The sequence below is a fragment of the Vulpes lagopus genome, chromosome 10, assembly GCF_018345385.1.
Source record: "Vulpes lagopus strain Blue_001 chromosome 10, ASM1834538v1, whole genome shotgun sequence".
Classification (NCBI taxonomy): Eukaryota; Metazoa; Chordata; class Mammalia; order Carnivora; family Canidae; genus Vulpes; species Vulpes lagopus.
In genome coordinates, this window is record NC_054833.1 from 27025371 (window position 1) to 27049397 (window position 24027).

Consider the following 24027-nt stretch of genomic DNA (forward strand, 5'->3'; position numbering starts at 1 on the left):
TGCGATTGCTTTGGCCGCGCTTAGCCTTCCCAACAGCCCCCGATGTAGTGCCAAGTCCTACCCTCCCAAGCTGCCCAGAAGCCTGCCAGCCAGCCCCAGGGCCACTTTATCCCAGGCTGCAATCTGCAGCAGCTCTAGAAAGTGAAGCGCCTCCGATCTCCCCTCTGCCTGCCCAGGCTGTGCCACAGTTGGTGCACCCCAACACTGAAGTGGCTCCCTGTGTTCTCACTATGGCTTGGGCGGCTCGCGGCACCCAGGGCCTGGGAGCACAGCATGGAATCGAGCACAGCTGCACATCAGACACCAAAGCTGGTAGCCAAGAGGTGGGGAAAGGATAATACGGTGATAAGGAGGCGCCTGATCAGGCAGTTGGTTGCCATAAATGTCAGAGAAGCAGGTTCCCCCCGACCCCGGCAATGCCAGTGGAAGGGTATGGAACAAGCGCTGAAGCACCAAGGCAAAATACCTTTTTTTTTTTTTTTAATACATTGAAAACACAAAGTGAACTGCATTAACATTTACATTTTATTTGATATCTTTGAAAGATCACTTTTGCTTCAAATTTACACTCGTGGGGTCAAGTATTCTGAGTATCTCGGTTTTTCAGCATTTTATTTGGTGGTCAAGCAGCCTTTATTGTAGCAACAGGACAAAGGGCATGCACGGAGTAGGCTGATTTCATTAGGAGCATCAGAAAAAGTTAGCTGACCCAGGCCCAAAGAGGAATATACTGGCAACTTAGGAAGTGGGTGGTCAGCCCAAAGCAGGGATTGGGAGGGTGGAGAAGCCAAAGTAGTCGCAGCAACGGAGGTGTCAGGACGGGTGGGTTGCTCACAGCCCCACCGTTGAAGTGACTCATCGCAATCCATTTCCTACGTTATGTCACACCACTCAAGAGTCAATATCCTGGAAAAGAAAGTCTGGTCGGCCTACTGTGCATCACATGCCCATCCCCAGCACGGAGAGACAGCTGCAGGTGGGGAGAAAGGGCAACGTGATTATCAGTCCCACCAAGACTCTAATGAAGGGAACATGAGTGATTCTCCAAAGGGACATCTGGATCCTGCTCCCAACATAAGGATCGGGGGAGGGGGGGTGCTCTGTACAGACACCAGGTATCCACGAGGGGCAGAGAGTCTGCAACCTTCTCACCTGTGCCGACTGGGCCATGCGGTCCCTCCCTTTGGCAATCTGAGGAACAGTACTTGAAAAAGTGCCTTGGAATCATCAGACATGACAGCACATGTCAGGCAGCAGGAAACGGGTTTCAGAAAAGGCAAGAAGTGGGAAATGCTGGGACCTTGGTTTACAATGAGGGAGGGATCCAGAAAGCACAGTGGAAATGTCTGGAAGGAAGGGAGGCCCAGGGAGTTGAGCTAGTCTGTTGGAGGAATGAGCTAGTTGAGTCATTTGGAAATGGGAGGTGATGAGTAGGGCTGTGTCGCGTATACGAGAAAACCTGGCCACCATGCAAAGGCAATCGAGGTGGGCTCACGTTACCGTGAGACGGTACATTCTATCTTCTTTATCTCCAGCTCAGCTAGAAAGACCCAGAAGGATGGTCTCATATGCTGCAATTTGCCCTCCAGGGAACCATACCTAGATGAGACATATTTGTGAAGTGGATCTGCAGGCCGGGCTTAAATTCCTCAAACACAATAATCTGTCAAGAAGAAGAAGGTGAGGTGGCCGTGAGATTCAAGTTCTGACTCTCTGCAAGGCAAAGGCTGAACAAGGTGGACTGGGATGAGAGGGGTGTAGTGGCGGAGCTTACTTCATTTGATCCAGGACGAAGCCAGGGTCCTGGAAGGTAGAGGGTCTCCTGGGGACCTATATTCCAGTAGCGTCCCAGATTTTGTCCATTGATGAATATTACACCTTTTGTCCAGCCCTGAAAAAGTTTGGAATGGAGGATTCTAGATATATTGACCCTCGGGCTCACACGCACGCCCTCCATCAACACACCGGATCATGGTCACAGACACGCCCCGATGGAGTGGCTCACCACACATGCCCTTAAACAGAATGTCGCCTGGACAGTTCTATGCTATTGCCCCTGGCCTGGGGTGGGCTCGATACCTCGGCCTCTAGAAGGGTGACACTGACTTCTAACTCCCCTCCCTTTATCTGTCCCAAGCCAGGGTGGGATTATTTCCACGGACCATCAGGCATTCATCAAAACACACTGGGCCTGCAGAACTTCGTGTGCGTTAGGATCTCAGCTTCCCCACCGCAGACTGGATGTGTGTGTCCTAAAGGGCCCGGATTATGTCTGGGGCAGGGGGGTCACATTCACTACATTCCTCACGCGTTGCAGTCTACGGTTGTCCCCACTTAAACAAACTAAGGTCTCTGTCACAGTTGTTAAGTTTCCACCTCTCACCCTTGTCAACACCAGGGAAGGGGCGGCCTCCAGACGGCTGCGCAGTGGCTCGTGTCCCAGAGACCTTACATTTCCTTTCACAGGACAAGCCCATGCACCAAGGAGCGTTTTTTCAAATATCCTTTGGGGATGGGGGAGGGGAGGATGGGCAGGGGAGAAAATCACTAACCTCCATTTTTATGAAAGTGTCTCTGGGGTAATTACCCATTCTCAGGATACCAAGGAAGAAGGCAGGGCCCCGATGTTTGAATACGACTGGTTTCCAGATGTTAGGAAGGTCCCTGAGAGGGAGTCAAACAGCAGTGGAAAGGTCATGCCCTTCGTTGTGTGGCAGTTGTGACTTTGGAGGTAAGCCCCCCTTTTGCCCAAGCCTAGCATCCCTCTGATAGCACAGGAACACATCTCTAGGGGGCACGATGCAAGAGGGAAGAAAAGCAAAACTAGCAGGCCAGGGGCTGGACGAACGAGGGCATGGTCCCTACTCTGTCCCAGCAACTACGAAACTCGGGGTTATTTCCTTCAACACTATGGATCTTGCCTCTCTTATCTGAAAACTAAGGGGGTTAGTCTGTGTGGCCTCTGAGCTTCTTTCCATCTCTAAATGGGAACCATCTTTGATCAAGAGCCTGGACTCAATGGTCTGGCACCCACCTTCGTAGAAATTTAGTTTTCATATCCAGGCTGTAGATTTTAAATTTTCTTAAAGGAGAATTGTTCAGATAGATATCACCAATTAAACCTGTAGAGGGGGGAATAAAGGGAACATGAAGAAGGCAAACAGGGATGGGAACACACAGATGTCAACAGGCTGTGGCCAAGGTTCCCCCGAAGGAGGATGCGTTCCTGGCCTCATCGGGTGGAAGGTTTCTGCAAGGTCTTCCATAAAGTCCTCCATCTGCTACCCACGTGCACCCTTCGAGTGGGCCGGCACGTCCCCCATTAACTGTGCAGAAGTCACCACACTTCCTGCCGGGTGCGGCCTGCACAGCAGTCAGAACACTTGGAGCAGCGGAGGGAAGGTATGAGTGACTCTGTGCCCAGGAGCCCAGTGGGAGCCCAGGACGCAGGCACTGAGCTCCAGAGAAGGAAAAATCAAAGTTCCCAGGGAGGGATTCTAACCAGCTTCTCCTGCAGCTTTCTTCAAACCCCCCTGGAAGAGAAAGGCAGTGCTCTGGCTTGGAAATTAGAGAACACCCTTGAGGGAAGGCACCATCATCCTTTCCCATCAAAGCAAGACTTCATCATAGTCTCTACATACGGCTGTCTCACTGGCCGAGGGACCCTGCTGTCTGCCAAGCCATGAACTGGGCCATGACTGTCCACAGCCTGATTAGGAGCAACAGGAATTCAGTGCCTCGAGGTCTCAAGCTTCTCCACCCTTGGAAGAAAGGGAGCCCACCTTTTCTCTCCTTTTTTTCATTTTTAAAAGATTTTATTTATTTATTCATGAGAAGCACACACACACACACACAGAGAGAGAGAGAGAGAGAGAGAGAGAGAGAGAGAGAGAGAGAGGCAGAGGCCCAGGCAGAGGGAGAAGCAGGCTCCATGCGGAGAGCCTGACGTGGGACTCGATCCCGGGACCCCAGGATCACGCCCCGGGCTGAAGGCAGTGCTAAACCGCTGAGCCACCAGGGATCCCACCTTTTCTCTCCTTGTTTATGTCCTGCCCATAGGCAAGGCGGCCTTGATTCTCCACCAGGATCCGCAGCATTGGGTTATTCTTGTAGACCTGTCCAAGACAGACCCGCCAGACCTCTTAAGTCTCCTCTGCACTCTGATGAGGTTGTGGTCGGGGTGACTGACAGGCAGCAGGCCTCCAGCTCTGGCCAGGTAAACCCTTGGGCTCCTGCTCTTCTTACTCACCCCACCCTCACCCCCACCCTCACCCCCACCCCCTTACTAGGCTTTTTAGAAAAGTCACTCGAACATTTCACAAGACATTACTGAGGCTGGTGACAAACCCAGAGTTTTCTGAGCAGCAAATATCCAACACGTTGGAGTTCTGCTCACCCAAAGCATATACACCTATACTTTAGAAACAGCTCTCCTGCACCCCTGTTGGGTTCTCATGCAAGGAACATTCCAAAGAACAATGGAGGAGACAATAAGCTATCACAGGGCCAGGCCCCGCTTACAATTGAGCCTGGGCACTGGGGTATTAGTTCATTAACCCTGGATCATATACCATTTTCGTGGGAATGGTCAGATGATTAGTGGAATGGTCCAGGATCCCTATATAAATGTCATCCACAAACACCTGCCAAAGAAAGAAGAGTGTGCCATTAGGTCCTCAGAAGGAAAGGGATAAAATGGTCCTTGGGAAAGCAAAGAAATGGCAGGTTCAGGGGAATGATTAACTCTTATCTCCCGGAATATTATGAGCTGACTATGCGTCCACAAAGACACAACACATTCAAAGCAGTACAGTCACGAGATGTAGGAGGCAAAGTTCAGAGAAGGACGTCCTGATGCCAAATATACCAAATCTGGGCCTGGCTGTACCACGGGGCAAGAAGGGAAAGAATAATTGAAGAGACCTGCAGGGAATGAGGACAAAGGAAGGTAGGTAAGGGATGGATATTGTGAAAGAAGTGACGGCCGTAGGGAAGACGGGGCTCCAGGCACGGGAGGCATCTGTCTGCCTCGCCCGCATGGGTTCACTTCCATAATGGATCCAATCTTCCAGGTTTCTCCTGACTCTTCTCTGAAGAGCCTGCTACCACCGTTATTTCTCTCTCTCTCTTAAAGATTTTATTTATTTATTCACGAGAGACACAGAGACAGAGACAGAGAGGCAGAGGGAGAAGCAGGCTCCATGCAGGGAACCCGACATGGGACTCGATCCCGGGACCCCAGGGTCATGGCCTGGGCCCAAGGCAGATGCTCAACCGCTGAGCCACAGGGCATCTCTATTTCCCATTTTAAGAATAACTTGGATATAAATCCTTCTCTATTCTGTTACCTATTATATTGCTTCAAGCTCAGATGTAGTCACTAGAAGAATCGGCTCTAGCCATGCAGGGCCACAGAAGGATACAAATTTGCCCCTTAGGTTATTTGAGTCCGGTTATAATTTTCAAATGAAATTTGACTAGGAAACTATAAAAATTGAAATCCACAGATATTAAAAACACAAATATTGATACCATACAGAACAGAATTTGCATTGTAACCTATTTAGAGTCTAATTACAAGGTTTACATACTCTTATTTATTGAACACCCACTGAATGGCTTGGTCAAGGGGTCACCAAGCTTAAAGCGCAACTCCAGCCGTTGAGGAGCTCAGAGAGTTAACACCAAGAAATTACTAGGACGCTCTCCGGGAGCTACCACGAGCTGTGGATGGAACGTCACGGAGGCGCAGAGAAGGGAGCGGCAAGTCCTGATCCGCAGCAGGGTCCAAACTGGTCGCCAACCTGACGACAGGTGACTAGGAAAAATCAACGGAAGGCTGCAGGCAGGGGGGCTGGCTTGCTGAGAAATTTCCTTCCTTGGGAGGGAAACTGGGGGTATGGCGAGTGGGGTGCAGCGAGGAGGAGGGGCACAGTGGCTCTGAAACAGGGGGCTCAGTTTGGGGGCCCTAAGAGCGGGGGCAAGACCCAGAGGCGCTAGTGAGGTCCAGCAGAGCGCACGGGGCACGCAGGGCCCAGGACAGGGCTGGAGGGAGGGGAGGGGAGCGGTGCCCCCCGGGGGGGCTGCAAGTCCAGGAGCTGATGTGAGGGGCACAAGATGAGCTCTATTTAGGAACTAATGAGCTTGGTTTTAGAGGAGATGAGTGTGAGAAGCGAGTAGAACGTGTTTAAGTGAAGAGGAATGTTCAGCAAACCAGGGACCTGGGTGTGCACCCCGGGGAGGCCGAGGAGGCCTGGAGTCTCGGGCAGGGGACCTGAAACTCAGGAAGAAGGTGACACTGACGGTGCAGTGGGGGCAAGAGCAGGGTCTGTCCGGGACCCGAGGAACCCGCCAGCTCCCAGCTTGGAGTCCGACGGTGACCGTTACCCTTGGCCCTGCTGCTCTCGGTCAAATACCCTCAGGGAGGCATTTCCCTTCTCTGAGGCACATCTGGGGTGGGGGGCGGTTGAGAATTAAATGAGAGCTCAGCCCATTGGAAGGGGCCACGTGAACGCAGGGATGCTGCAGACCACACAGGCACTTCTGAAGCTCGGCCCGGGTCTCCTTTAAAAACTCCACCAACTCCCAAGGGCTCCAGGGGTACCCGGTGGCTCCCTGGGAACAGCTACACACCTCGGTAGCCTACAGATCAAACATTTCACTGAAGGGACATAGGGTAAGAAACACTGATGATTCTTTGAAAGTGGAAACGATTTGACTACCACTGAGACACTCCCTTCAGCAATACCACGGGGTTCCACTTGCAGAGGAGTGCCCCCGGGGCCCGTCCGTTGTGCCCTACCTGACCTCGGTCTTGAAGATGACCCTTTGTGGTAAGGAGACCACCAGAGATGATCATAGTCTCATAAAGAACGTATCCAGAGGATTGACCACTCCCCTGGTTCACGGACAGCTTTTCCATGCAGATCGGCTTGACAGAGCTGATGGGCTGCAGCAGAAACAGGAACAAAAACCGGGCTGCACATTCAGGCTAGAGAGAAAAACTTCATAAACTTGCACCCAAAGCCTGCTTCTCCAAAGGAATTGCACCAAGAGTCTTGAGGACAGGAGTATAAAAAGGGAATATGTAATGATAGGCATGCTTAAGTATCACTTATAAATGCCCTTTTTTGTTTTCCAAACCGACTTTGTGTTTCTCTGCAAGTGCTACCCACTAATGTATTTTTCTTTTTCAGATGGAAAAGCTGAAATCAAGGAAAGGGAATGAACTGCTAACTTGCTCATCAAGTCATGCTAGAGCCTGGGCTAGACGCAGGAACTCCATCCCGGGCGTGCCAGATTCCATCTAGCCTTGGTCTTCTCTTCTTATTCCTTCACAGACTAAGAGAAATCATCCTAATCCAAGGTCTGACTGTGGCTATTCATGAATCTGCTCATCTCACACTGACCTAAAGCACTCGGTATCTGTTAACTGTCTGTTAGACTTCTCCTTCCAAGGATCCCAGGATGATTCCAATGCCGTACCTCCCAATTGACCATACTTTCCCATCCTACTCTTTTCCCTTTCCAAAAAGCAACACCAACCATTCAGTCAAAAAGGTAAAAAGCATAGACAATGTTTCTCCCTCTTCCTCCCATCAACCAATATCCCCCATCAGTCACTAACCCGTCTTCACTCCCGTTATCTGAGCTCAACTTCAGTAGATTTCTACTCATTTTCAGTGTTCTAGCATGGTCCCACTCTACTTTACCCCCCATACAGATACCAAAGAAATCTTTCTGAAATGCAAAGCTGGTCCATCTGATTTCCAAGCCATGCTTTAAAATAGCTTCCCACAACTTTCAGGGAAATGTTCAAATTTCTTAGCACAAAAACATGGCCTTTCAAACTGCCTTGGAGAAATACATCATTCCAAATCTGTGGGGCCACACAGCTTGAGATATCCTGGAGGATCAAAAAGCAAAGAAGGTATCAAAAGCTATTGAACTCATGTCAAGACAAGACACAGGAGCCAACTTAAAGGAAATGAGACAATTGGAATATCAAAAGGAATGACGACAATAGGTTCAAAACATGTTTAATGGGTTTTCAAAAAGGTTTGTTTATTATTTATTTTTAAAGATTTTATTTAATTATTCATGAGACAGAGAGAGAGAGAGAGAGAAGCAGAGACATAGGCAGAGGGAGAAGCAGGCTCGATCTCAGGGACTCCAGGATCATGACCTGAGCCAAAGGCAGATGCTCAGCCACTGAGTCACCCAGGTGCCCCTGGACCATTTTCTTATACTATACATAAAAATAAACTCAAAATGTTTAATTAAATACCTAAATGTAAGATCTGAAACTATAATACTCCTAAAAGAAAATATAGGTTGTAAACTCTTGGACATCAGCCTTAGCAATATTTCCCTGGATCTGTCTCCCCAGGCAAGGGAAGCAAAAGGTAAAGTAAACTACATCAAATCTCTACTAAACTAAAAAGCTTCTGCATGAAAAAGGAAACCCTCAACAAAATGAGAAGGCAACCTACTGATTGGGAGAAAGTATTTGCAAATGATCTATCTGATAAGGGCCTAACATCCAAAATACGTAAAGAACCTGTATAATCATCATCAAAAAAACATATAATTCAATTTAAAAATGGGCAGAGGATGCGTATTGATGAGGATGTGGTGAAAAAGGAACCCTCATGTACTGTTAGTGGAAATGTAATTTGGGGCAGCCACTGTGGAAAACAGTAGAGCAGCTCATCAAAAAATAAAAAATAGAACTACCATATGACCCAATAGTTCCACCACTGACCTGAAGGAAACAAAAACACTACTTTGAAAAATATATGTACCCCTATGTTTACTGTAAAGTTACTTACAATAGTTAAGATATGGAAGCCACATAAGTAGTCACTGACAGACGAATGACTAAAGAAGATGTGGGGGATAGATAGTACTCAGCCATAAAAAGAATAAAATCTTACATTCACAACAATATAGATGGACCTAGAGAGTATTATGCTAAGTGAAATAATACAGAGAAAAACAAATACCATGTGATTTCACTTATATCTGGAATCTGAAAAAAAAATAAGCAAACAAACAGAGACAGATTCATAAATATAGAGAAAAAATTGGTGGTTGCCAGATGGCAGGGGGTGGAGGGCCTGAGGAAAATAGGTGAAGGCCATTAAGAGGTATTAAATCCCAAGTATAAAATAAATAAGTCATAGGGATAAAGAGTACAGCATAGGGAATATAGTCAGCAATTCTGTAATAACCTTGTATGGTGACAGACAGTAACTGTACTCACTGTGCTGAGCATTTTGTACTGTCTACCATTTTCAAATCAGAATCTTGTACACCTGAAACTTATATAATATTATATGCCAAGTATACTTCAATTGAAAATAAAAAAATCTAAATTTTGAGTTTATAATCAAATAAAAACAAGAGCAAAATAACTTCATCGATCACTTTTTTAAAAAATTTATTTATTCATGAAAGACACAGAGAGAGAGAAAGAGGCAGAGACACAGGCAGAGGGAGAAGCAGGGTCTATGCAAGGAGCCCGACGCGGAACTCGATCCCGGGACCCCAGGATCACACCCTGGGCCGAAGGCGGGCGCTAAACCACTGAGCCACCCAGGGATCCCCTCACTGACCACTTTTGGAGGATATCCAGGAATAAATCCATTATTTGATAAGAGAAAATCCTTGAACTTCTGTCCTAACTTTTCTTTACAAACTGTATATTAAGGTAACGAGATAATTCATGAAGAAAAGTTTTTCTACATAGAGGAATTCAAGTGTATAAATGCAGAATAAATGACTAAATTAGAATAATATTATTTTGGGGCACGTGGGTGGCTCAGTTAAGCATCTGCCTTGGGCCCAGGTCATGATCCCAGGATCCTGGATGGAGCCCCACATCAGGCTCTCTGCTCAGAGGGAAGTCTGCTTCTCCCTCTCCTTCCCCGTCTGTGTCTCACTCAACCACTCTCTTGCTCTCTCTCTCGAATAAATAAATCTTTAAAAAGAATGACACTATTTTGAAAGCCTTAATGAAATATTGGATAAAGTTAATAATTGTCAATGACTGCTAAAACCATTAGGTAAAAGGCTGATGGGAAACTTGTTTGTGGGTAGACAGGGCTAACTACTCCTGAACCCACTGGTCAATTATGAAAACAGAAATGACCAGCCATTACGTGCCTGGGATATGATGCATAAAAATATGACAGCATCACCTATGAAGTATACTTGCAAACAATTTTTTTAAAAGCACCTAACTCAAATTTCATCAAGCATCTAGACGAGTTTACTAAAAATGTGGGGAGTATAAAGACATGTTCCCAGATACATGGGGATCTAATTAGCAAACCCAGAATGTAGGAAATTCTATAGTACAAATAATCTTGCTCTTCAACAAATAAATGTAATAAAAAGAAAAGACATCTTTCGATGAAAAGAGATTTAAGACACGTATCAATTAAATACAATGTGTGGCTGACCTCAGTGGGATCCTGATTTTAACAAATCAATGCAAAAAAATGTTATGAGATAATTGGGAAAATCGGAACACTGGATTTTATGATTTTCAGTGGTGGTGTGCTCCAGCCAGTCTGTACCAGCTCATGAGTGACAACTGTGCACATTTCTACCCAACCCTGTATTTTAATTCTGTATGCAGTATTGTCATGCCAGAGTCTTTAAATTAGCCATAGTGGGAATATTTACACCACAGGAATTGGCAAACACTACTAATCAGAGTTTTTCCCTCTAGAGACCCTGTTACTAAATATTTCCCAGGAAATCACTGACTTTTAGGGATTATTACTACTATCACCATCGTCATCAAGAATGATAATGATTTTGTAGTTGTATTTTTTTTTTAATTTTTTTTATTATTATTTATTTATGATAGTCACAGAGAGAGAGAGAGAGAGAGGCAGAGACACAGGCAGAGGGAGAAGCAGGCTCCATGCACCGGGAGCCCGATGTGGGATTCGATCCCGGGTCTCCAGGATCGCGCCCTGGGCCAAAGGCAGGCGCCGAACCGCTGCGCCACCCAGGGATCCCTGTAGTTGTATTTTTAAAAGAGTTTTTATCTTTTCAGATACATGTTTAATTATAGTTGAAATTATATGATATCTAGGATCTGTTTTAAATGAATCTTAAAAATAGTAGAGGAAAAGGAATATGGGTATAAATGAAACAGTTTAGCCACATATTAATAAGGTTGAGGTGCATGTTGAGCACATAGGGGTTCACTACTTTTCTCGCTGCCACTTATTCATGTCTTCAAAATTCCATAAGAAAACATTTAAAACCACAGGACCCTCCAACATGGGGTACCCAGTCCCTTACTTGGCACTCCTTTACAAACACTTTTCATTCATCCTATTTGCAATTCCCTAAACATGCATTTCTTTCCATGTCTTTACAAATGGTTTCCACTATGCTTCAAATTCCTTTCCCTCCCCCATTCTACCCTACTATTCATCTCATTAAGCTCCTATTCAATCCTTTGGATCTCAAAATCACCTCAATTGGGATATAATATTGGATCCTGTGACTGTCCAGAATGCTGAACATCTCTCTAAATAATAACACAGCAGCTAGCACATGCTCAGCACTTACTACAGTTCACGTTCAAATATTAGCTGCTTAATCCACACCACAGTCCTATGAAGTAAGTGCAATTATTTGCTTTATTTTCCAGTAGGGAAACTTACAATGAGGTTAAATGACCACCCCAGGGTAAATACTGGAGCAAAGATTCAATCCCAGTCTTGGCTCCAGAGTTTATGCACAACACAATACTATGTTCCCTTGACAATGCTGTGCTGCCTTCATTCCTCTATCATGGGACCTACAACCCCTAATCTCTACTCACCTCTCCTCTGTATTAGACTGGAAGTTCCCCCAAAACAGTATCTTGATAATACAGTTCCCCAAAGATTGTTTACTAAGTATTGTGTGAATAGCTACACAGGTTTTCCTATATGCAAATGGTTTCCAAACTATGTCCCTTTAAGCCCTACAGGTAAGTCAGAAGTGGCATGTGAGCCATCCTAATATGTACCCTGCTAGAGAAAGGATGACTGACCCTTAGGATTCAAGTACAGAGAGTCAGAACCACCACCCCTGATTAACCAGTGCATGCTTTATGTACTGAACACTGCAGGGAGTTTGAAGAGAGTCCCTCTACTAAACCAAAAGTTTAAAGATCATTACCCTAGATCTTCATTCTAACCATCTTCAGAAGGGAGGGATCTCTTCTTGGTTATGCTATTGAAAGGAAATTTTCCCAGTATTCTGCAACATTTACACTGTTTCTTTACATTTAAATTTTCTGAATATTCCTGAATTGGTTCTGGGTGTCTTATTCTGAATTGTAAAACCTATGGAATGGAAAAGATATTTGCAAACATCTTATCAGATAAATGGCTAGTATCTAAGATCTATAAAGAACTTATCAAACTCAACACCCAAAAACACAAATAACCAGTCAAGAAATGGGCAGAAGACATGAACAGACATTTCTCCAAAGAATACATAACATAGCCAACAGACACATGAAAAAATGTTCAACATCACTCATCGTCAAGGAAATATAAATCAAAACCACAATGAGATACCTCCTCACATCTGTCATAATGGCTAAAATTAACAAGTCAGATAACAACAGATGTTGGCAAGGAAGTGGAGAAGGGAACCCTCTTACATTGTTGGTGGGAATGCAAACTGGTGCAGCCACCCTAGAAAACAATGTAGCTATTTTCTCCTCAAAAAGTTAAAAATAGAGCTACCCTACCACCCAGCAATTGGAGTACTAGGTATTTGTCCAAAGGATACAAACATAGTGATTTGAAGGAGCACCTGCACCCCAGTGTCTGCAATAGCCAAACTATGGAAGGGGCTCAGATGTCCATCAACAAATGATTTTTAAAAAGTGGTAAAAAAAATAAAAAAATAAAAAGTAAAGAAGAGGTGGTGTGTATGTATGTATGTATGTATGTGTGTGTGTGTATATATACATATATACACATATTTGAAATGGAATATTACCAAGCCATCAAAAAGAATGAAATCTTGCCATTTGCAACGACATGGATGGAACTAGAGGGTATTATGCTAAGTAAAATAAGTCATTTAGAGAAAGACAAATACTATATGATTTCACTCATATGTGGAATATAAGAAACAAAACAGATGAGCATAAGGGAAGGGAAGAAAAAATAAAATAAGATGAATTCAGAGAGGGAGACAAACCATAAGAGACACTGAACTCTAAGAAACAAACAGGGTCTCTGGAGGGGAGGTGGGTACGAGGTTGGGGTAACTGGCTGATGGGCATTAAGGAGGGCACGTGATGTAATGAGCATGGGGTGTGATATGCAACTGATGAATCACTAAGTTCTACCTCTGAAACTAATTTTAAACCCCAAAACAAAACAAAAACAACCCTAAAAGCAATCACTAGTTAGCACTGAATATAGTAAATGTTGCTTCTAAAATAGAGAAATTAAAAACAATTTAAAAAAATAAAATAAATAAAGTAAAATAGAGAAATTAAAGGAAAGAAAATACAGTTCATTCATGAAAAGAAGGAAGCATTGTGCAAACCTCGATTAAAATAATGGAACAATGTTTAAGTCAGATATAATTCTAGATCATTAACAGGGTAATTTCTCTTTTGAAAGATAAATTTCATTTTGTACCTAAAACCAAATTCCAACTATGTGCTTCTCTTAAAAGTTACACCTAAAATAAATGATACTAAAACAAACAAAAATTAGGAGAAGAAATTAAACCTACTAAGAATTGCTTTTACTTCCCCAATAATTTACTCCCTATTCTTTGAGCTAATATTTTCCCTCCTCCCTTGTCTGTCCAAAGGCTATCCCATGCTTTTACACCCGGAAAATGCTTACCTCCTCCAAGTAGGGCATGATGTCCCACAGGGAAATGTAGTATGGTGTTATCACTGACTTATATATAGCCTTAGGTATAGAATCTGGTTGGGGGTGCTTGGGAATCCCTGCAATTAAAAAACAGAAGATTGGACTATTCTGAGATCCTCTTCCACCCCCATTCAAGGCCACCACATACTCTGCTACCCCCAAACCACCATGAATAAGGAATCCAGTCAGTCACAGTACTGCTTTCCCAACTCCGGGAAGAATCGTAAGGTAGGCAGTAACTGAGTGGGATCCTTTCATATTTATAGGCTCTGAGGCAGGATGTCCTGCTGTCTGGGAAGAGGACGTGGCACATCAATACCACAGCTGGACCAAGAGTGCTCAACCCGGCCCGCTCGTTAGACTCTCCTAAAGTCCGACGGGAAAATATGAACGCTCAGGTTCTGTCCTTCTTCCCCATCTCAAACAAGACATACTTATCTAACAGTGCCGGAAAAAAAATAATAATAACAGTGCCGGGATGGGCCCTACAAGTTCCAGAGAGGATTCCCATGCACAGCCAAGTAAGCAACATGGCCCTAGATGCTGAGTAACTAGAGGCTGAGTCCTGTATTCTGTGCATATGTGAACCCCCATGGCCTAATGGTAAAATAAACTGGAATAAACTGGATATCTCCCCAAAAGTCCATCCTTATCCATTCCATCAATCCCCTCTTCACAGGATAAGAGACCAGTTGAGAGGCTGAGTTATTATTCAGAGACGTTGCTGTAGGTACCCAAAGAAAAGCTAAAAAAGTCTTGATACGAGAAGTACTCAGGAGTATATTCTCCGTTCTCTGTCAGCAGTGCCCCGTAGTCTGAAAAATATAAAGAAATCTGTCATTTTCCCTAAGAAAGTTCCAACTGCAGCAAAGGAAGACATGAGAGCTCAGTACAAAGCAAAAAGATCCTTAAAACAGCTTTGCAAGGAAAATTTTTGGCATTAGATAAGAAAATACCGTGTCCCAATTAGTCCAAACCAGGAGACACCTGCCATACCTCCCAGGGCTTTCACCTGAAGGCCAATAACCCCAGTCCCTGGATATCGAGTAAGTCCGGCTGAGAGCTCAAGGCTACTCCAATCCAGTGGTTTCTCTTTTTTTATTTAATTTCTAATTAAACTTCCTTCCCTTCCCTTCTTCCCTTCCCTTCCCTTCCTTCCCACCTTCCTTCCCTCTCTCCCTTCTTCCCTCCTTCCCTTACTCCTTTCCTCCTTCCCTCCAGTCCCGGAGATTGCTCCCAGAGACCCACCCGAGGAGGCTCCAATCTCAAACGGTGGGGTGGCCTAGGTTGGAGATAGCTGCGGGGCACAAGTACTTGCCATAGCTCGTGATCATAGGGAGGTAATTATCCAAAGATGTAGATCCACCCATGAAGCCGAAGTTGGTGCCACCATGGAACATATAGAAGTTGAGGGAGAAACTAGCATTGAACATTTCACGTACCTCTTTCTTTAACACTGCACGTAGGTAGGAGGAAAAGGATAAATGGGAGAGAAAATTAAAATTTGGGAACATTATTAGCCCTTTGTGGGCTGTTCAAACTGCACGTATCACATTTGTTTATGCATCTTAGTCTTAGGTAAATATATGTCTAAGTACCTCAGCGTCCCTGAAGTACTTAGTAGCTTCTCACAGTGAGTAACTAAAATCATGGTGTTGGGAATATTTACCTTCAAAACACATTTTAATGGTATTTGTCAACTCTCCTGGAAGGACATGGAAGCTAATCTGGGACCAGGGAACACTCGACTTCCACCCAACGCACTTTCATTGAATTGCCCTGTCAGAACAACGCACTCTAATCACTTTAATACAATCAGAGTGGAAACACTGCTCAAATTTCCAAATTTCCATTCCGATTACAATGACCCAATGACCCCGGGGGCGGGGGGGGGGCTGCTTCAGCCTTGTGCCCTGAATCTCAAGTGCAGACCAGTGCCATCTGTGTCTCTATTCTCCTGAGAAAGGATCTAGGAAGTACTCACTATGTGAATCTGCAGAATGGGGGGCAGTGCCCCATCCGTCCAAAGATCTTGCCGTGTACACCATCATCAGTATGGGGCTCCGACCCTGAGAAAAATGAAGTGTCCATTTAGTCAAGTTTGCTACAGTTTAAAAGCCTTGAATTGCTTAGTAGGGACCTGCGAGGCCCAGTCCTCACAAACTCCCTTTACGACTCAGAGCATCCCCCCACGGCTCACATACCCAGAGTTCTACTCTCTTTTCTCAGGTCATTTACCTGGTCCTCTTGGGGTTTCAATGGACTTCTCCCTCAGGCTTTGGTAAAATCATCTACCAAAGTCACATATCCCTTTCTGGAACAAAGGATCTCTTCATTCCCTTCAGGGACCAGATTAGAGGCCTAGTAAAAATTGCCTGGCCCAGGAGAAGCACTAAAAATGATCAACAAACAAATACTAAAAATGTTAAATCCCATTAAATAAGAATTCTCAATTCCCATAATTGTGTTTTGTTTTTATTAAAGTATAATTAAATGTTCTATTAGTTTCAGGTGTACAATATAATGATCAAAAATTCCATAGATTTCTCACTGCTCATCCTGTGTGCTTAATTCCCTTCACCTATTTCACCCAACCCCCGTCACCTCCCCCTGGCAACTACAGGTTTAACACACTGGTCTTTAAGAGTCCGTTCTTGATCTCTTTTTTTGTTTGTTCATTTATTTTGTTTCTTAAACTCCACCTGAGAGACATCATATGGTATTTGTCCTTCTCTGACTTATTTCACTTAGCATTATACCCCCTAGATCTACCCATAGTGTTGCAAATGGCAAGATTTCATTATGTACACACACACACACACACACACACACACACTATGGAATACTACATATACAAATAAAACAATCACATTTATGGACATATACATCATCGAAATACATAAACTTATAAAAATCACATTTTCTTTATGTATTTATCCATTATCACACACTTAGGCTGTCTCCATATCTTGGCTATTGTAAATAATGCAGCTATGAACATAGAAGTACAGATCTCTCTTCAAGATAATTATTTCATTCCCTTTGCATACATACCCAGAAGCAAGACTTCTAAATCATACGGCAGTTCTATTTTTAATTTATGAACCTCTACAGTGTTTTCCATAATGGTTTTTACCAGTTTACGTCTCCACCAACAGTATACAAGGGTTTTCTTTTCTCCACATCCTTGCCAGCATTTGTTATCTCCTGACTGTTGATACAGTTTGTCTTAGTGTATTTTGTCTGATATAAGTATAGCTACCCATCCGATTTGTTTTGGCTTCTATCTTCATGGAATATCTTTTTCCATCCTTTGATTTCAGTCTGTGTGTCCTCAAGGCTGACGTGAGTTTCTTGTTGCCAATAGATGGTTGGTTCTTTTTTTTTTTTAAACCTATTTAGCGGGGATCCCTGGGTGGCTCAGCGGTTTAGCGCCTGCCTTCGACCCAGGGCCTGATCCTGGAGCCCCGGGATCGAGTCCCACGTCGGGCTCCCCGCATGGAGCCTGCTCCTCCCTCTGCCTGTCTCTGCCTCTCTCACCCTCTGTGTATCTCATGAATAAATAAAATCTTAAAAAAAAAAAACCTATTTAGCCATTCTGTGTCTTTTGATTAGAGGATTTAGTCCATTTTACATTTAGTGTAATATTGGTAGGTATTATGTTAATGCTTTTCTGGTTGTTTGTAATTCCTTCCTTGTTGTTCCTCTCTTAATGTCTTCCTTTGTGGTTTGATGATTTTTCTGTACTGGTATGTTTTGATTCCTTTCTTTAACTTTTGTATATCTACCACAGGATTTTGTTTTCTGGTTACCATGAGGCTTACATAAAACATCCCATATTGATAGCAACCTATTCTACTAGCAACAGGTTGGTTAATTTCAAACACATACTCTACATTTTTAACCCTCTCCCTACATTTTATATTTCTGATGTCACAATTTATAATTTTACCTTGTGTATCATTAAAAAATTATTGTAGTGACAATTATTTTTAATACCTTTGTCTTTTAAACTTCATACTAGAGTTAAAACTGATTTACCTGCTAGGACATTAGAGTGTTCTAAATTTAACCATACATTTACCTTCACCAGTGAGTTTTATACTTTCATATGTCTTCCTGTTACAAATTAGCTTTTCCTGTTACTAATTAGCTTACCGTTTCTTTCAGATTATCTTCTTTCAACATTTTTTGTGAAGCTAGTCTGTTGTGATGAAATTTTTTAGCTTTCCAATAAATTTATTTATTTATTTATTTATTTATTTATTTATTTATTTAGCACAAGCAGAAGGAATGGCAGGCAGAGGGAGAAGGAGAAACAGGCTCCCTGCTGAGCAAGAAGCCACCACAGGGCTCAAACCCAAGACACTGGGATCATGACCTGAGGTGAAGGCAGATGCCTAACTGCACCACTTAGATGCCCCGAACTCCTTTAGCTTTGTCTGTCTGGCAAAGTCCACTTCCCCTTCTATTCTGAAGGACACTTTTGCTGGGTAGGGTATTCTGGGCTGGCAGTTTTTATCTTTTAGCACTTTGAATATACCATCCCACTTCCTTCTAGTCTATAAGATTTCTGCTAAAAATCTGATAGCCATAAGGAGGGGGTAGATGTAAGATGGTAGGGTAGTAGGGGCATCCTGAACTTGCCTCCTCCTTCAAAAACAGCCAGATCAATGTTCAACTATTTGGAACACCTAAAAAGAAGATGTGACAATTAAGGAAACACTCTGCACAGTTGGAGGGAGAGAATGTGGCAGATGTGAAGTTTGGATTGGGAAGAGGACAGCTGTGTGACCACAAAGGGAAGAGGACTCTTTGCACAGAGCAAAGTCAGGAAGAGGGAGAAAATGAGAAAGAGCCCAGAGAAAATGAGAAAATTGTCAGGACCGCACAATAATCCACAAAGAAGAGATGCCCAGGGTTGCACAGGGAGATCACTCTCCTTCCCAGAGGCCATTTGGAAGAACGTATTTTCCCTCTCCAAAGACAAAAGGCAAGAGGGGAGCCACTGAGTGGTGCTCAATAGTAGGGTCAGAGGTGTGTGCAGAGGGCAGAAAATCCCTCAACAACGTTTTGCTGTGAGACACGTAGGCTTAAATCCTGTGTTGCACACCCAGTGGCTGCTTTTCTGTGGCAGAATTAACCAGAAAGCAGAGACAGGAGCAGACTGCAGGTAACCTGGCCGCCACTTTCCCTGTCTGCCACCACAGATTCAAGCCTCTGTGACCGCTTTTCTGGAACAGAAGGGAGTAGGGGACTAAGTTGAGTGCAGATGCCCAATAACCTGGTTCCAGCTTTTTGCTGAGCATTACAATAAACTGTAGCCTCTGCATACACTGTGCGACAGCTTTCTGCGGTCAGGATGGTGCTGGGAATGCCCGGAGCCTCTCCTCTGGGGCATAGGAGTGGGCCCACACCTCACCTGGACTTTAAAACTTGGAATTTTGAATTCCAGCCACCAGCCAGAGATAAAATGCAGGAGACCTGTGGTGCTGGCTGTGCCAATGGCCCAGGCACAGAGAGGGTAAGGACAGGGAACTGATGAAAGCCTGGGGCACAGGACATTGTCTGCTTTTCTAAAAGGTCCTCCTGAACAGTGGTGGCCTGGAGTTCTGCTCCCCAGGGACAAGAGGGTAGGGTGACCCCATACTCTTGCTCCTCCACCACTCCCCCCTCCTCTACCCCACTAGCATAGTCAGAGAGCACCCCCAGTGGGGGCTGGAGTCCCCTACACTAAACCCTGCTCCCCTGCACTTGGCAAGAGCATCTTCACAAGGGCCAGCCAGCTTGTGGGCCAGCCCAGCAGGCCTCTCCCTAAGAACAGCACAAGCCACCACATCTACCAAGTCTATTGATTAAAGAAAGCTCCAAAACATCAGCTTCCAGGGGAAATAGGACCAGGCTTGCTTCCTTTTTCTTTCTTTCTTTCTTTTTCTTTTTTGTCCTGTTTTCTTAATTTTTAAAAAATTGAAAAAAAAATTTTTACATTTCTTAATTTTTTTATTCTTTACCCTTTATTTTATAAATATATATAGGGATCCCTGGGTGGTGCAGCGGTTTGGCGCCTGCCTTTGGCCCAGGGCGCGATCCTGGAGACCCGGGATCGAATCCCACATCGGGCTCCCGGTGCATGGAGCCTGCTCCTCCCTCTGCCTGTGTGTCTCTGCCTCTCTCTCTCTCTCTGTGACTATCATAAATAAATAAAAATTAAAAAATATATATATATATATTTCTCTTTACTATTATATTTTTGTATCAATGTTTATAATCTATTGTTCATTTGTTGGTCCATTTGTTTCCTTCTCTTATTTTTCAGGTCAGGCTCCTGTTCTCTCTCTCTCTCTCTCTCTTTTCCTTTCCCTTCTCTTTCTTCCTTTTTTCTTTTTAATAATCAGGCTTATCGGGGATCCCTGGGTGGCGCAGTGGTTTAGCGCCTGCCTTTGGCCCAGGGCGCGATCCTGGAGTCCCGGGATTGAGTCCCACGTCAGGCTCCCGGTGCATGGAGCCTGCTTCTCCCTCCTCCTGTGTCTCTGCCTCTCTCTCTCGCTCTTTCTCTCTATCATAAATAAATAAATAAATCTTAAAAAAAAAAAAGAATCAGGCTTATTTATAGCTTATTATCTCTTTGTTTGCATTTTTGTTCCATTTCCTTTTCTCTTGTCTTGGACCAGTCTTTTTTGTTTGATTTTTGTTGTCTTTGTGTTTTTTCTTATTTTCTTTCTCTCTTTTGCAGGCTTATCTCGACAAACAAAAGGACACCTACCTAAAGGTCCAAACACTCCTCACTACAACCACTACAAGCAAGGAAGAGTTCTGTGGTGGAAGGACCAGTGGAAAGAGTAGCCAAAAGACAAGAGCAGAGTGTACACAGCATGTACCAGAAACACCTCCTGAAGTTTTTGTTGTTGTTGTTCTTATCACTGTTTTTACTGGGTTTTTTTCTTTTCTTTTTTTTTCATTCCTCTTTTCCCTTCTGGAAACAATAATTAGACCAAGAAATTTGCCCCAAAAGAAAGAACAGTAGGTAATACTTGGCATCAGGGATTTAATCAATATGGATATAAGTAAAACGTCTGAACTATAGTTTTTGTTTTAAGATTTTATTATTTATTCATGAGAGACACAGGGAGAGAGGCAGAGACACAGGCAGAGGGAGAAGCAGGCTCCCTGCGGGGAGCCCAATGTAGGACTTGATCCCAGGACCCCGAGATCACAAGCTGAGCCAAAAACAGATGCTCAACCACTAAGACACTAGAGAATCTTTTACTATAGAAATAAAAGAACTAAAATCTAATCAGACCCAGCAATTGCACTGCTGGGGATAAAAAAAATAATAATATAAATAAATAAATAAATAAATAAATAAATAAATAAATAAAATCTAATCAGGCCAAAATTTAAAATGCCATTACTGAGATGCAGTCACAAATCGAGGGGTTAACAGCGAGGATAAATGAGGCAGAAGAAAGAGTCACTGATAATTAAAGACAAAATGATGGAAAATAAGGAAGCTGAAAAGAAAAAAGACAACTCCTGTATCGTGAAAGGAGACTTTCAGAACTCAGCAATTCCATAAAAGCAAAATAATATCCAGATAATTGGGCCCCAGAAGATGAAGAGGTCAAGAGAGGGACAAAAGGTTTATTTGAACAAATTATCGCAAACCTTTTTCCAAGGAAGATCTACAAATAGCCAACAGACATATTGCTTGATATCTCTCATCATTAGGGAAATATAAATCAAAAGCACAATGAGATCCCACCTGACACCTATCAGAATGGCTAAAATTAACTACTCGGAAAACAACAGATGTTGGAGAGGATGTGGAGAAAGGGGAACCCTCCTGCACTGTTGGTGGGAATGTGAACTGGTGCAGCCACGCTGGGAAACTGTGTGGAGGGTCCTCAAATTTTAAAAATAGAGCTGCCCTACGACCCAGCAATTGCACTGCTGGGGATTTATCCAAAGGAAACAAACATACTGATTTGCAGGGGCACCTGCACCCGATGTTCATAGCAGCAATCTCCAGAATAGCCAAACTATGGCAAGAGCCCAGATGTCCATAAATCATCCCCTATGCTTTCAGCACACTTTCATTCTTTTTTCTTTTTCTCTTTCTCTTAAGATTGGATGAATTCTACTGCCCTGTCTTCGAGTTTGCAGATCCATTTTTTTCATTTCATCGAGTCTCTATTGAGCCTCTCTATTGACTCTTTCAGTTCAGTATTGTATTCTTCAGCTCTGTGATTTGTTTGGAACTTTGCTGAAAATTCTCACTTTGCACATGCATTGCCCTCTTGACCTCAGTAAGTATCGCTGTGATGATTATTTCGAACTCTATAAGGCAAACACTTATTTACATTTCATTAAGATCTGTTTCTGGAGTTTCTTCTTCTGTTTGGAGCTTATTCTTCTGTTTCTTTCATTTTCTTTGACTCTGTCACTTTCTGTGCTTAGATAAAATAGCATTCTCTCCCCCTCTTGACAGAATGATCTCACGTAGGAGATCAGCCCAACCTAAGTTCCTGGCTGCCTCTCAAACTTGTGTGGTTGTCCAAGCAATCTTTTTGTATTTTAATGGCTCGCAGTAGTTGAGTGTGTGCCAAGAACTGACTGTGTTCCAAAGGAGAAGATGACAATCAGCAAGCTCCTTCCAGGGACACACAGGGCGATGGGCACATTGTAGCTTGTTCCTCTGTTCTGGGCCCAGGTATACACAGCCACAGTATGGGCAGGAGGTGCTTCTGTGCTTGTTAAGGACTTTTTGTTTGGTCTGTTGCTGCAGTACCCATGAGCACAGGCCCCACTGGCTACTAGAACCAGGTGATCCAGCAGCCTGTTCTTCAGGTCACTGCTGCAAAAGCTAGGTCCCAGATGTTTTCACAAGCTCCTTCTACGGAGATTCTGGGGACTTGATTTTATGACTGGAGTGAACTGAAAAGAAGGTGCGAGAAGTGTCTGCCAGCTTTCCAGGACTGGGAAGACTGCAGCCGGCCTTTAGTGGCCCGTGAAATTAGAAGGCTGGCCTTCAGGCAGCAACTTTTAAAGTAGGCAGATGTACCTCTTCAGGGACTGACTGGAAGACGGATGATATTTCCTTTCCCTCTGTGCTAAGCCCTGACGGGTGGGTGTGGGGGTCAATTATGATTAGTGCTCACGAGACCACAACTGCTTCTTTTCTTATAGTCTTCTGGGTCTCATGGCACAGCTTTCAGAGCTAGGTGTTTGGAAGCCCACACCTCCAATGGAAGTCTTGAAAGTTGGGGTGCTCGATGTGTGGTCCCAGTCTTTCACTCCTCAGGGAGTAGCTAGGGGTTAGGGATTCCCTCTCGACTGTGGCACTGTATGGGGGTGAGGTTTACGGTGAGAATGTGTCTAGCCTTTCTCACCTATTTTGATGTGGGTATTTTCTCATTCTCACAGTACGTATAGTCACTCAGCTAGTTTCTGGACCTGTTTCAGAGAGAATTGCTTACGGGTGGCTGGACGTTTGGGAGTTCAGGAGTCTCCTGTGTCCCTCCAAACACCTTCACTCCAAACTATACTCTCAGTTCCTTCCATTTATTTTTAGAGAAATCCTGATTTATATTTCCTGGAAGCATTCCACTTCAGTAAAATATCTCCTAAGGCACAACGTTCTGAGCAGAAAAACAAATATTTCAAACATGCTCCTACCAGTATGAAGAAATGTTGTAATGTCACTCATAGTAATAAAATTCAAGCTTTCAAAACTATTGGCAGTAGATGCCACAGATTTGACTTACGTGAAGGCTGCCACCGATAGCATCCTAAGGGTCTTTCATATAAACTGTTATCAGAATGGATCTCTTCCTGCCTGTATTTTGGTATTTCAGCTTTGTTGCTGTTGTTTTGTTCTTAATTTTAATGCAGGGACTTTATAATTACTCTGTGTTGACTTCAGCCTACTGTGACATAGCAGATACCAGTCAGAACAGAGCCAACGACAGAGCCCCGACAAGGACAAGGAAGACACCTGTTTGATCACCAGTCTACACCCAGAGCCTAGCACATTTCCCGGCACGAGGACCCACTCAAAACAATGTGCTCATTCTGATCTAAAGTTGAAACATCTGGGATCCCTGGG

General features: G+C 44.0%; 1 protein-coding gene across 1 annotated transcript in view; it reads right to left on the reverse strand.

Annotated features, from left to right (window-relative positions):
• Positions 1-507: 507 nt before the first annotated feature.
• The window catches only part of LOC121500152 (beta-galactosidase-1-like protein 2), a 56056-nt gene continuing 32536 nt past the window's right edge, over positions 508-24027 (reverse strand). Inside the window, exons 9-20 of the mRNA XM_041771630.1 lie at positions 15907-15991; positions 15241-15378; positions 14657-14737; positions 13893-13999; positions 6803-6949; positions 4572-4643; positions 4028-4115; positions 3035-3122; positions 2553-2664; positions 1775-1891; positions 1600-1663; positions 508-906 (exon numbers count right to left, since the gene is read on the reverse strand). Of these exons, the coding sequence (XP_041627564.1) occupies positions 899-906; positions 1600-1663; positions 1775-1891; positions 2553-2664; positions 3035-3122; positions 4028-4115; positions 4572-4643; positions 6803-6949; positions 13893-13999; positions 14657-14737; positions 15241-15378; positions 15907-15991 (1107 nt within the window). The 3' untranslated portion in view covers positions 508-898. The remainder of the gene's footprint in view (positions 907-1599; positions 1664-1774; positions 1892-2552; positions 2665-3034; positions 3123-4027; positions 4116-4571; positions 4644-6802; positions 6950-13892; positions 14000-14656; positions 14738-15240; positions 15379-15906; positions 15992-24027) is intronic.